The sequence below is a fragment of the Amblyraja radiata genome, chromosome 40, assembly GCF_010909765.2.
Source record: "Amblyraja radiata isolate CabotCenter1 chromosome 40, sAmbRad1.1.pri, whole genome shotgun sequence".
Classification (NCBI taxonomy): domain Eukaryota; kingdom Metazoa; phylum Chordata; class Chondrichthyes; order Rajiformes; family Rajidae; genus Amblyraja; species Amblyraja radiata.
In genome coordinates this window covers 5403248-5417622 of record NC_045995.1, presented here as the reverse complement: position 1 = coordinate 5417622, position 14375 = coordinate 5403248, and the positions used below count along the sequence as shown (strand labels likewise).

Here is a 14375-nt window from a genome sequence, read left to right as displayed (position 1 = left end):
TGTGTTTGGAGCTAAGATGCTTGCACAGAAGTTTAGTTTTTAGTGTAGTTTGGAGCGTGTAGGGAGAAGGTTAACCCTGCGACCATGCAAGCCATGCGAGATCATGTGAGTATTAAAGGAGATCATGCCAGTGTTACGGAGACACGAGGAGTTTCCTAATGTTTAAAGTAATAAGCTGGAGTTCGATGGAGATTGCAGTAACGTCGGAAGAAGTTTGGATATATTTTACCGTTTTCTATCAACAATAAAGCATTTATTAATCAAAGGACTGTGTTTTTGAAGACTTATCTGTGAAGAAGCTCTGAAGGTCTCTGTGAGCCAGATCGCATGCGTATCGAAGATATTCCCCTTATCCCTGCTCATCCATTTAGCAACTAGGGAGTTAATTTCCCGAAAGATATGAAATTCTGCCGCTACACCGACAGATCAATTTCCCGAGTGCCTTGGTAACGTACTGCACGTAAAACTGCTAAAGAAGATGAGAGCCATGGTATCAAGGGCAGGTACTAGCATGGATAGCAGGTTGGCCGGATGGCAGAACGTGACACTAAAGGGGATTTATTCAGGTTAGTTGCCAGTAAACAGTGGAGTTCCACAGGGGTCGGTGCTGGGGCCGCTACTGGTCGTGTTGTATATATCAATGATTTGGATGAGGGGATTGTGGCCTAGTTTACAGATTATATGAAGACAGATGGAGGGGCAAGTAGTGTAGAGAAGGCAGGGACTCTGCAGAAGACTTGAACAGGTTGGCAGAGTGGGCAGAGACATGGCAGATGGAATAAAGTGGATATTTTTATTTTTTTAGTAACCAAAGTTATCAACGTATAATTTTTTGTGTGTTGGAAAACAAAATATAGTGGCACAGCTGGTGGACTTGCTGCCTCACACACCAGAGATCTGTGTTCGATCCTGTCCTCGGGCACTGTCTGTGTTGAATTTGCACAATCTCCCTGCGAGCGTGTGGGTTTCCTCCCACATCCCAAAGACGGATTGGCTTTGTAGGTTAACTTGTCACTGAAAAGTTGCCCATAATGTGTATGGAGTGGGTGAGGAAAGTGGGATAACAGAACTTGTGTGAATGGATGGACAAAAATGCTGGAGAAACTCAACGGGTGAGGCAGCATCTATGGAGCGAAGGAAATAGGCGACGTTTCAGGTCAAGATCCTTCTTCAGATTGATGTGAGGGTGGGGGGAACGGGAAGAAGGAAGGAAGAGGCAGTGACAGTGGACTGAGGGAGAGCTGGGTAGGGGAGGAGAAAGCAGGGATTATCTGAAATTAGAGATGTCAATGTTCATACCGCTGGGGTGTAAACTGCCTAAGTGAAATATGAGGTGCTGATCCTCCAATATGCAGTGGGCCTCACTCTGGCCATGGAGGAGACCCAGGACAGAAAGGTCGGATTCAGTATGGGAAGGGGAGTTGAAGTGTTGAATCACCGGGAGATCAGGCTGGTTATTGCGAACTGAGTGGAGGTGTTGGGTGAAGCGATCGGCAAACCTGCGCTTGGTCTCACCGAGGTTGATCATACGCTGAATAATTCAACCACAATTTTGTTTGGAAGTGGAAAGAAAGAATATAAATTGCATTCATTGCAATGTGTAAAAATAGTTGAAGAATTAAAAAGAATTACTGTATTGTAATTTTGCTGCATGCCATTGTGGTATATATCATAGGTACACAAAAATGCTGGAGAAACTCAGCGAGTGCTAGTGGGATATATCATGTCTTGATTGTGAATATGTTTAGTTTGTGACTTTATTTAAAGCAGAAATAATATGTGAATGCTTCATTGAGCATAATTATGACTGGTAACTACCTTCGTCCGAGCACATTATCGCACGTGTCATGCGAGCCGTCTTAAATGACCACCTAAACTGTCATTTGGCAACCTAAAACGCTGCCAAGGTTGCCCGGCTGGCAACAGGGAAAAAAAATTAAGTGAGAGCCCTGCAAGGTGTATAATATTTTTGACACTTTCGTAGGCCTTTCTTACATCGCGGGACGACAGATGGCACAATGGGCTAAGTGTTCGGCTGGCGACCGGAAGGTAGCCGGTTCGAATCCCGCTTGGAGTGCATACTGTCGTTGTGTCCCTGGGCAAGACACTTCACCCACCTTTGCCTGTGTGTGAATGTGTGTGAGTGATCGGTGGTGGTCGGAGGGGCCGTAGGCGCAGAATGGCAGCCACGCTTCCGTCAGTCTGCCCCAGGGCAGCTGTGGCTACAGAAGTAGCTTACCACCACCGAGTGTGACTGAGGAGTGTATGAATAATGCGATGTAAAGCGCCTTGAGTATTAGAAAGGCGCTATATAAATCCCATCCATTATATGACAATACACAAAAGGTGCAGGAGTAGGCCATTCAGCCCTTCGAGCCAGCACCACCAATCAATATTATCATGGCTGATCATCCCCAATCAGCACCCCGTTCTTGCCTTCTCCCCTTATCCCCTGACCGCTATTTATAAGAGCCCTATCTAGCTCTCTCTTGAAAGCATCCAGAGAACCGGCCTCCACCACCACCTGAGGCAGAGAATTCCACACTCACCACTCTCTGTGAGAAAAAAGTGTTTCCTCGTCTCCGTTCTAAATAGCTTACTCCTTATTCTTAAACTGCGTGTGGCCCCTGGCTCTGGACTCCCCCAATATTGGGAACATGTTTCCTGCCTCTAGTGTGTCCAAACCCTTAACAATCTTATATGTTTCAATGAGATCTCCTCTCATCCTTCTAAACTCCACAGTGTACAAGCCCAGCTGCTCCATTCTCTCAGCATATGACAGTCCCGCCATCCCGGGAATTAACCTTGTAAACCTACGCTGGGCTCCCTCAATAGCAAGAATAGGCCAACAAGCCATTCACTTTCTTCACTGCCTGCTGTACCTGCATGCTTGCTTTCATAGACTGATGAACAAGGACCCCCCAGATCCCGTTGTACTTCCCCTTTTCCCAACTTGACGCCATTTAGATATGCGCTGTAGTCTCTAAACAACCCTTCGGTAATTTTCCTCGTCCTTCATTTCAGAATAATAGTGTTTTAAACCGAGAACTCGACACTCGCACTGGAAACTAATAAACAACAAATAAATAAATAAACGCAGCTTCCCAGCTCCTTGTCTCATTGGCCACGCTGGGCTGTAAATCGGTGTCAATCTGGTGGAGCATCTTGCTCTAGTCGTGGGGGTGGGGGATTGGGGGGTGGAAGGGGCCTCACAAGTAGAACACCTTAGGGGCCTCTCTTCATCTAAATCCGCCCTGCTCTGGCCTGAGTGACAGGGGAGCGGTGCAATAGTGTGGTAGTCGTGCGGTTCCTGCACCGACATCGAGCCGCTCCTTGCTTCAGATCAGTTTCCTGCTTGGTGTTTTACTCTGGTGTGAGTGTGGATGCCGCTGTCTGCTCTCGCCCTGTTGCCGTATCTATGGACACCTTTCGTGCGCTGTGTTCCCGAGGGATTCCCTGGGCTGTGGCCAGTCTGGCCGCCCTTTATGCGAGTTCCCGAGGAATCACATGGATACTATCCAGTCTGACTGCCCTTCCTGTGTTGTGTTCCCGACTCTTCACCTGGTGGAACCAGCGGGAAACCGTCCCCTGCCAAGGTGGGACTGAGCGGGAGACGGGGAGTTAGAAACATAAGAAACGGCAGATGCTGCAAACTTGAGCACAACACGACGCTGGAGGAACTCAGGGGGCCGGGCAACATCTCCGGTGGAAAGCGACCCTTCATCAGTTAGCCCATTCCCTCCATAGATGCTGCTTGACATGCCGACTTCCTCCGGCACTGTATTGTGCTCAAGAACTGGTGTCCGAACTATAAGGGAACGTTCATTGAAACAACTCAGACCGCAGGGGACACGATGGAGGAGATGTGGAGATGTGGGTTTCCACCAGTGACAGAGTCTGAATGGAGGGGACAGAGTTAAGGATCAGGGCCGGTTGTGTCAAACTGCCTGGCGTGGAAACTATCGGTAGATTCCCGGGGATTATCTGCCCCGGACGCCGGTGGAGAATTGAACTCTGGGGGGGGGGGGGGGGGGGGGGGTTAAAGCGGAGAGGAATAAATGTTGGAACAATAGGGAAATGAAGGGCAATGTGGAAGTGGAACAGGAGAGATGAAATTAGCTGTGGAATTCTCTGCCTCAGAGGGCGGTGGAGGCAGGTTCACTGGATACTTTCAAGAGAGAGCTAGATAGGGCTCTTAAAGATAGTGGAGTCATGGGGATATGGGGAGAAGGCAGGAACGGGGTACTGATTGGGGATAGTCAGCCATGATAGAAAAATAGAAAATAGGTGCAGGAGGCCATTCGGCCCTTCGAGCCAGCACCGCCATTCATTATGATCATGGCTGATCGACCCCTATCAATAACCAGTGCCTGCCTTCTCCCCATATCGCATTGAATGTGATCACATTGAATAGTGGTTCTGGCTCGAAGGCCCGAATGGCCTACTCCTGCACCTATTGTCTATTGTGTGTGATAGCAAAGAATGGTGCAGGGAGGTAGAGGGGCCGAGTGGAGGCCTCTAGTGATCTTGTGAAGTGAGAGTGTGCGGGGAGAAACTAGACAGCAGACGGTCAGGGTGGGGAGGAGGGGGTGTGTAATGGATGTGAAAGATGCTGAATGATTAACACATTGTTTTCTGTATCAGTGGAGTGTTACGGTCGGGGGAATGTCCACACAGATATTGTGAGATTACTGAACATTTCCATTTGTGAAAAGCCGGGGGATACCACTTGTTCTCTTTATCTACAAAGTGTCCCGTGAAACTGTTGATCTCCGCAACGCACTGCAGTGGATTGAAGGTAGGATGTGTATCCATGCCTCTGTACATTTCTGTGTATCTTTGTTCTTCTAGTAACAAGTGTGTCCCAAGCACCATTCTCCATGCAGCACTGGGGCTGCCCTGCTCTGTCGAGTGGTGTCTCACTCCCAACACTCACCCAATGTTGGCAGCCCTGCTTCTAGTAACAAGTGTGTCCCAAGCACCATTCTCCGTGCAGTACTGGGGCTGCCCTGCTCTGTCGAGTGGTGTCTGCTCATCTCGGTTACACCCAGGTCTCCACTGGCTTTATTTCAAAGGGAAGTGAGTTATTCAAGTTCAAGTTCAAGTGAGTTTATTGTCATGTGTCCCTGTATAGGACAATGACATTCTTGCTTTGCTTAAGCACACAGAAAATAGTAGGCATTTACTACAAAACAGATAAATGTGTCCATATACCATGATATAAATATATACACACGTGAATAAATAAACTGGTAAAGTGCAAATAACAGAAAGTGGTTATTAATAATCAGAGTTTTGTCCGAGCCAGGTTTAATAGCCTGATGGCTGTGGGGAAGTAGCTATTCCTGAACCTGGTTGTTGCAGTCTTCAGGCTCCTGTACCTTCTACCTGAATGTAGCAGGGAGATGAGTGTGTGGCCAGGATGGTGTGGGTCTTTGATGATACTGCCAGCCTTTTTGAGGCAGCGACTGCGATAAATCCCCTCGATGGAAGGAAGGTCAGAGCCGATGATGGACTGGGCAGTGTTTACTACTTTTTGTAGTCTTTTCCTCTCCAGGGCGCTCATATTGCCGAACCAAGCCACAATGAAACCGGTCAGTATGCTCTCGACTGTGCACCTGTAGAAGTTAGAGAGAGTCTTCCTTGACAATCCGACTCTCCGTAATCTTCTCAGGAAGTAGAGGTGCTGATGAGCTTTTTTGATAATTGCGTTAGTGTTCTCGGACCAGGAATGTGTTCTCGGACTTCAGAGATGTGCACGCCCAGGAATTTGAAGCTCTTGACCCTTTCAACCATCGACCCGTTATTCCATGTGTCCAGGGTCAATGTTTATCCTTGAGCCAACACTTCTGTGAGTTGCAGAGCTAATGTTTCACGGCAATGACCCCGTCATCAGATGTCCTGGTGTCAATTACCTTTCGGAGCGGCAGAGGCACGATGGACTGAATGGTCTCCACATGCGATGGAAGGTTATTTGAGGGGAATTTTAGTGTCAGCAGTGAGTTCCGATCTGGAATGTGTTGCCTGGAGGGACAGTGGAAGCAGATTGAACTGCCCTTACAAGAATCATAAGTCCATAACAAACGGCTGATTATCCAAACAGGTGTCTGCAGCAAGTTATGTTCAGAGTGATCGGATGTTCTAGCGCAAGGATTACAAAATGTAACACCATCTCGTTACGAAGCAAATGGCACCTTGGCCTTAACTAACAAGCGTTTGGTGTTTAACAATTGGGAGATGTTACAGTTGTGTGGGGCTGTGGGCTGTTGGTGAGGTCACACCTGGAATGTTATGCACAGTTTTGTTCTCCTTATCTAGAAAAGGATATGGAAGCACTGGAGTCAGTCCAGGGAAGTTTCACCATGATAGTTCCTGTCGAATCAGTAGCAAAAAAAGCAAACACAATGCAAGCATTTATTTTGAGGGGGCTTATGTCATAAAACAGGGATATAATACTGAGACTCTATAAGGTGCTGGTCAGGCTGCATTTGAAATATCGTGAGCAATTTTGAGCACCATGTCAGAGGAAGGGTGTGCTGGCTCTGGAGAGTGTCCAGAGGAGGTTTACAACAAAGATCTCAGAAATGAGTGGGTTAACATATGATGAGCGTTTGGGCTACTCCTGCACTTATTTTCTAAGTTTCTATGACTGGATAAGCTAGATTGAGGGTTTTTTCCCCCAATTTTGGGCAAGTCCAGAACCAAGGGCCACAGTTTGAGAATAAAGGGGAGGCCATTTAAGACAGAGAAAAAACCTTTTCACCCAGAGAGTTGTGAATTTGTGGAATTCCCTGCCACAGAGGGCAGTGGAGGCCAAATCACTGGATGGATTTAAGAGAGAGTTAGATAGAGCTCTAGGGACTAGTGGAATCTAGGGATATGGGGAGAAGGCAGACACAGGTTATTGATTGGGGACGATCAATCAATCAAACAATCAATCAATCAACCTTTATTGTCATCTTGAAAAGCAACAGTTGTACAGTGCAAAATGAGAAGATGTTTCCCAGGGAATATCGGAGCATCACACATGCAACTTAAACATTTCACACATAACAGTAAAAACAATCCAGTCCCTGATGAAACAGCATAAATAATTAAAAGCAGGTAAAACGGCAACATTAAAATAGTAAAAATTGTCATTAAAATATCCAGGGCATGGGTGGAAGATGATCAACAATATAAAAACTCATCTCCCATTGCCAATTTGCTAATCTCACTCTTGCTCATTCTTTCTTGCTTCTTTCCCTCATTAGCTCTTTTTTATACAAACTACACGTTTTTCTACTCTCTATTACCCCCCTTTCTCCCATTTCTCTCTTTAAAAAAATATTAAAAATGGAGTTGTACAGAATATGTATCATGTTAACATATATTCGGCACCTGAAAAAAGGTACCACTGTATTAGATACATAGATACATAGAAAATAGGTGCAGGAGTAGGCCATTCGGCCCTTCGAGCCTGCACCGCCATTCAATATGATCATCCAACTCAGTATCCAATACCTGCCTTCTCTCCATACCCCCTGATCCCTTTAGCCACAAGAGACACATCTAACTCCCTCTTAAATATAGCCAATTAACTGGCCTCAACTACATTCTGTGGTAGAGAATTCCAGAGATTCACTACTCTCTGTGTGAAAAATGTTTTTCTCATCTCGGTCTTAAAGGATTTCCCCCTTATCCTTAACCTGTGACCCCTTGTCCTGGACTTCCCCAACATCGGGAACAATCTTCCTGCATCTAGCCTGTCCAACCCCTTAAGAAATTTGTAAGTTTCTATAAGATTCCCCCTCAATCTCCTAAATTCTAGCGAGTATAAGCCGAGTCCAACCAGTCTTTCTTCATATGAAAGTACTGACATCCCAGGAATCAGTCTGGTGAACCTTCTCTGCACTCCCTCTATGGCAATAATGTCCTTCCTCAGATTTGGAGACCAAAACTGTACGCAATACTCCAGGTGTGGTCTCACCAAGACTCTGTACAACTGCAGTAGAACCTCCCTGCTCCAATACTCAAATCCTTTTGCTATGAATGCTAACATACCATTCGCTTTCTTCACTGCCTGCTGCACCTGCATGCCTACTTTCAATGACTGGTGTACCATGACACCCAGGTCTCGTTGCATCTCCCCTTCTCCTAATCGGCCACCATTTAGATAAAAGTCAACTTTCCTGTTTTTGCCACCAAAGTGGATAACCTCACATTTATCCACATTATACAGCATCTGCCATACATTTGCCCACTCACCCAGCCTATCCAAGTCACCTTGCAGCGTCCTAGCATCCTCCTCACAGCTAACACTGCCCCCCAGCTTAGTGTCATCCGCAAACTTGGAGATGTTGCATTCAATTCCCTCGTCCAAATCATTAATATATATTGTAAATAGCTGGGGTCCCAGCACTGAGCCTTGCGGTACCCCACTAGTCACTGCCTGCCATTCTGAAAAGGACCCATTTACTCCTACTCTTTGCTTCCTGTTTGCCAGCCAGTTCTCTATCCACATCAATACTGAACCACCAATACCGTGTGCTTTAAGTTTGTATACTAATCTCTTATGTGGGACCTTGTTGAAAGCCTTCTGAAAGTCCAGATACAACACATCCACTGGTTCTCCCCTATCCGCTCTACTAGTTACATCATCAAAAAATTCTATAAGATTCGTCAGACATGATTTACCTTTCGTAAATCCATGTTGACTTTGTCCAATGATTTCACCACTTTCCAAATGTGCTGCTATCCCATCTTTAATAACTGACTCTAGCAGTTTCCCCACTACCGACGTTAGACTAACTGGTCTGTAATTCCCCTTATTCTCTCTCCCTTCCTTTTTAAAAAGTGAGGTTACATTAGCTACCCTCCAATCCTCAGGAACTACTCCAGAATCTAAAGAGTTTTGAAAAATTATCACTAATGCATCCACTATTTCTGGAGCTACTTCCTTAAGTACTCTGGGATGCAGCCTATCTGGCCCTGGGGATTTATCGACCTTTAATCCATTCAATTTACCCAACACCACTTCCCGACTAACCTGAATTTCACTCAGTTCCTCCATCTCCTTTGACCCCCGGTCCCCTGCTATTTCCGGCAGATTATTTATGTCTTCCTTAGTGAAGAAGGAACCAAAGTAGTTATTCAATTGGTCCACCTTATCCTTGTTCCCCATGATCAATTCACCTCTTTCTGACTGCAAGGGACCTACATTTGTTTTATCTAATCTCTTTCTCTTCACATAGCTATAAAAACTTTTGCAGTCAGTTTTTATGTTCCCTGCCAGTTTTCTTTCATAATCTATTTTCCCTTTCCTAATTAAGCCCTTTGTCCTCCTCTGCTGGTCTCTGAATTTACTTCTAATAAATAAAATAAAAATATATAAAATAAAAATGTCCAGGGCAGCTGATTTGAGTGGCCAGTGCCAGAGTTATTAAAATGTCAGTGCAAAGCAGCAGAATCATGTGACTGTGAGTACAGAGTGACTGTTTAGCACCCTCGCATCCTGTGGCAGGAAGCTGTTTAGCAGTCTGGTAGTCCGGGCTTTGATGCTATGATATCTCTTGCCTGATGGCAGGAGATCCAGGTGTGTGTGGAGGGGGTGCAGTTTGTCCTTAACTATTCTCAGAGCTTTTTTCAGGCAGCGGTTCTGGAACAGTTCTTGTACCGAGGGTAGGGAGACGCCAATGATCCTCTTTGCTCCCCTCACTACCCTCTGCAGAGCCTTCCTGTCTGAGTAGTTACAGTTGGAATACCACGTGTTCATGCAGTACGTGAGTACAGACTCCACCGTGCCCCTGTAAAAAGTCCTGAGGATGTTGGTGGGGAGTGAGGCCTGTTTGAGTTTCCTCAGGAAGTGCAGTCGCTGATGGGGCCGTTTGACAATCCCAGTGTTGTTCCTGGACCAGGTGAGACTGTCTGTAATTTGCACTCCGAGGAACTTTATGTTCTCCACTCTCTCCACCGTGGTGCCACTGATGTTGAGGGGTGTATGCTTTGGCTGCGACCTCCTGAAGTCGACAACCATCTCCTTTGTTTTGTCGACATTTAATGCTAAATTGTTGTTGCTGCACCAGTCCACTAGTTGTTTCACTCCCTCCCTGTATATTGTTTCATCCTCTCCACTGATGAGTCCCACCACAGTGGTGTCATCTGCAAATTTTATCATCTTATTGTCCCTGAATCTGGCAGCACAGTCATGTGTGAGCAATGTGAACAACAGCGGGCTGAGCACACAGCCTTGAGGGGAGCCGGTGCTCAGCGTGATCGAGCCTGAAGTGTTCTTGCCAACACGGACTGACTGCAGTCTCTCAGGCAGAAAGTCCAAGATCCAGTGACACAGGGTGGTGTTGAGGTCCAGCAGGGTTAGTTTCTCCACAAGTCTCTGTGGGATGATGGTGTTAAACGCTGAGCTGAAGTCAATGTAACCATGATCCCAATGAATGGCGGTGCGGGCTCGAAGGGGCGAATGGTCTCCCCCTGCACCTATTTTCTATGTTTCTAAGGGAATCTGCACTGTTTGGGTGTACATTCCTTGGTATTCACAAAAATGAGGGGTGACCTGAAGTGGACACCTAGAACCTGAGGGGACATGATAGTGTGGAGATGTTTCTGTGCAATAACTTGGATGACGTTGCAGTCCTGTGTCTAAGTGTTGGATGCAAAGCCTGGCAGTACTGAAGTGGTGGAGATGACATAATATGGGAATCTATGGGAAACCGAGTGGGAGAAATGTCCCAGATGTTGAGAAAGTGACCAATGTGCTGGAACTAGGAGAATGAGCTCACAAAACATCCATCAGGTCAGTGGAAAAGGCCAATGCCCCTCATTGCAGGGGGCATGGAGGACCAGAGAGAGGAGGTGTGTTGCTGTACTGGGCCTGGGGAGACCACAACCAGAGCACTTCAAGGAAGGATATCCTTGGGCAGCACAGAAACAAGGAATGGACTCCTGGATTAAGGAGTAGTGCTGAAAAAAGGGTGAAGATTGTCTGATACTCACTGGAGCTTAGTTGTTATGTCACTGAGATATAATGGAGCTGGGGAAGGATATGTGGGAAAGAGTTGTGGAGTACTGGGAGGTATTTGAGAGCTCACTCATATGGACATGACAAGGAAGTTCCACTCCTGGTTTAGTATTAGGAATCTCTCAGATGGAATAATTGAAGATTAAAGACTCAAGGTTAAGCAATTTCAACAATGATTAATTTCACAATAGACAATCGAGGAAGAAAGAGAGAAGACATCTGTGCTGTGATCCTCCTGGAGAAGTCTTCAGATACAGACAAGAAGCCGGTGGAAGTTGATCACCTGGGAACGTTTGATGAGAAAACTGCAGTTGTGAGAATTCTCTGGGAACATCGGCAGATCCATTTTTATGGATCACGTGAGAAGATTCAGACGGGTCTCAGTATCAACAGAGCGATGGACATAATCAAGCAGAGCATCCTGGGGTGGCAGAGTGAGTACAGGTTTCAAGGCAAAGCTTTGAGCATTAGTAATGCCAGCTGGTTACGATACCCTTGTGCCTGCCATCCTTGCAGCACCAGGCGATGGGGTTGTGGGGAGGTGACGGTGAGTTGCTGCAGGAACAGGTCTTGTGACCCTGGACCTCCCCACCCTGTTGCACTGTGGCCATTCCTCTCCCTCCTCCATCTCATTGGTCCCTATCTAACCGTGAAAGCAGCGACCATGGTCAAACTCCCTGGATCAGTGACATCCTTTGGAAAGTACGAGTGGTGGCCTCTCCTGGTCTTGTCCACAGGTGACTCCAGACCCACAGGTCTCTGAAATGACCATGGAACCATTCAGTTCTGCAGCAAGAAGGGGCAGTGCCAGTGATGGGTTGTCCGTGGCTAAGACAAGTCATTCCTGCCCTAGGTGTAAATGGCTCCAAATACACTTCTTCAAGAAACAGAGTGTCATCATTTAGTCCCGGTAAAAGGATTTCCGGGAGCGGAGCTGATGAGAGTAGCCGAGAGTTCCTCCTCCCTGACACAGTGTGAATGGGGTCTGTGGAACAAGTTAGCCAGAGAGGAGAAAGCATGAAGTTGAGGTCTCCACCCCAGAAGTCGGAAATAGTTGTGGGTATACTTGAGCAAATTGGGATAGATAAAGACCAAGGACTGCATGAGTTTGGGGTTGGTGATCTGCTTTGATTTCATTCAGGGAGAAGAGGGGTTCAAGGGCCCTTGGAGCCCACTTCAGTTTGTTTTCCTTACTCTGGATTCCAAGGATGCCTGTGAAACATTGTCTTTGATAAGTGACTCTGAATCTGCACATTAGGCCTGAGTTGGGCACCAAGATCACTATATCTCTCCACACCACGTTTCCATTTCCCAATCTATCCAATGGACTTCCCACATCTCCACTTCTAACCACCTCCCTCATTCACTGACTTATCCTGTCCGGGTCTCTTTACAAAGGGAAAACTGAGCATGTTGTCAACATTTACACAAGTATGTTAGACGTCAGCATCTCTGTGTCCTGACCACTCACTTTCCCACCAGGATTTGAGCTCCCAGTAAAGCCACACATACTCCCAATTCCTGGTTGTCACTTGTTGATGTTCCCAAACCCTTTGCATCCCCCAGGTTACTATTATTTTTGCCAAAGTTGTGTTTCCTTTGAATCCATCTTCATCTCTAGAATTGTCCACGTGTCCCACTTGTTCCATGTGGCTTTTAATTCATTTAAATAATGAATATTTGTAAATCATAAGTCAATTATATTCCATGCTTCCTACTACTTTCTCCTGTTGCTCTTTGTCTTGTTATCCGATTTGCCCTTTGCAAGCTCTGCCTGGATGCTGAGCAATCAATCAATAGATCTTCTGTCCAATTTAGTATGTCATTAAATGTCAACATTTGATGACTTTAATATCAGACTCGACCGAACCTGATGTACTCCTTCTCTAACACCACAGTTGCCAGCAACACGTGTGTTCTGACCAGGGCTGGTGACACCGTTAACATAACTCCTGCACTTTCCACTCTGTCCCACTGGACTGGAGCCCAGGGTTGCATTTACGTCAGTGACATTGTTAATGTCCATGGGTGCCGGTGTGACTGAGCACAGAGGATGTGGTGGGAGGGCTGGGAGTGGGGACGTGTGCATCATCTCCATGTTGTCACACAACACTGCAGTGATCCAGCACTGTGCTCTCCCTCCTGCAAGGGGGAATGTCGGCGTGAGTACATCTGATGAAGCTCATCTGTGTTTCCTGTTTCAGGCAGTCCTGCAGGAGGAGACGACTGATACCCTGATCCATCACAGTGTGGGGAATCTGCTGCCCAGACCCAGGCTCAATGCTGCTGCTACTTCCCACTTCAGTCCCCACCTGCTCCGGACTGATCGCTGAAGACAACTACTCCAGTCCTGACAGATTCAGGTCCCATAAACAAGCTGCAACTTCCAATGTGTCTGTATCCCAGTCTGGAACAATTATTGAACTGAATGTGTCTTGTGTTCCCCGCTCTGAACTTTTGTATTTGCCAATAATAGACAATAAACGTGATGGTGAACTGCAGATGCTGCTTTATGTAAAGAGTCACAAAGTGCTGGAGTAACTCAGTGGGTCAGGCAGCATCTCTGACAACTTGGATGGGTGACATTTCAGGTCAGGACTCTTCTACATATAGATTGTGTGTGGGCTGGGAATAAAGCTGGAGGAGAAGAGGGTTAGGACAAAGCAACAGGTAATAGGTGAATGAAGGTTGATAGACAGATGGTTGGACAAACAACAGATGAAAGACACAACGGTGTGAGATAAGTAGAGAAGATGGGTGTAAAGTGCAACTATTGGAAGGAATATAGGTGGGAGGGGAGGGAGAGAGGAACATTGGTATGTATCTAGGTGGAGAACAGGGAAGGGTGGGCAGTTTTAATGTTAGGAGAATTTGAAGAATCAAAATCTGAGTTGTAAGCTACTCAAGAGGAATATAAGGTGCTGTTCCTCCAGTTTGTGAGTGACCTCACTCTAGTAATGGAGGAGGCCCGGGTTAGAAAGGTCTGTGTGGGAATGGCAGGAGAGTTAAAATGGTTAGCATCCAGGAGATCCTGCAGAAAAAGACACAAGGTGCTGGAGTAACTCAACGGGTCAGGCAGCATCTCTGGAGAACATGGATAGGTGATCTTTGCATCGGGATCTTTCATCAGACTGAAATCCAGCCGGCCTTGGCATACCGAGCACACATGTTCAGCGTGCGTAACTGTCGCCTGTGTCTATGCTTGGTCTCACTGATGAAGCGTGATGTACGGTGTTACCATTCCCCCGTGGGACAGAGGGACAATAGACACTAGGTGCAGTAGTAGGCCATTCGGCCCATCGAGCCAGCACTACCATTCACTGTGATCATGGCAGATCATCCACAATCAGTTCCCCGTTCC

General features: G+C 46.6%; 1 protein-coding gene across 3 annotated transcripts in view; it reads left to right on the top strand.

Annotated features, from left to right (window-relative positions):
- The window catches only part of LOC116967540, a 41813-nt gene extending 27988 nt beyond the window's left edge, over positions 1–13825 (top strand). For 2 of the 3 annotated variants that reach the window (XR_004410251.1, XR_004410250.1), the window contains exons 6-8: positions 4645–4798; positions 11206–11448; positions 13219–13515. Coding sequence is in view for 1 of the 3 variants with exons in the window: in XM_033014171.1 (XP_032870062.1) it covers positions 13219–13244 (26 nt within the window). In the remaining 2 variants the exon portion in view is untranslated. Of the gene's footprint in view, positions 1–4644; positions 4799–11205; positions 11449–13218 lie in introns of all 3 variants that reach the window. The other variant, XM_033014171.1, reaches the window with a different exon arrangement.
- The last annotated feature ends 550 nt before the right edge of the window (positions 13826–14375 follow it).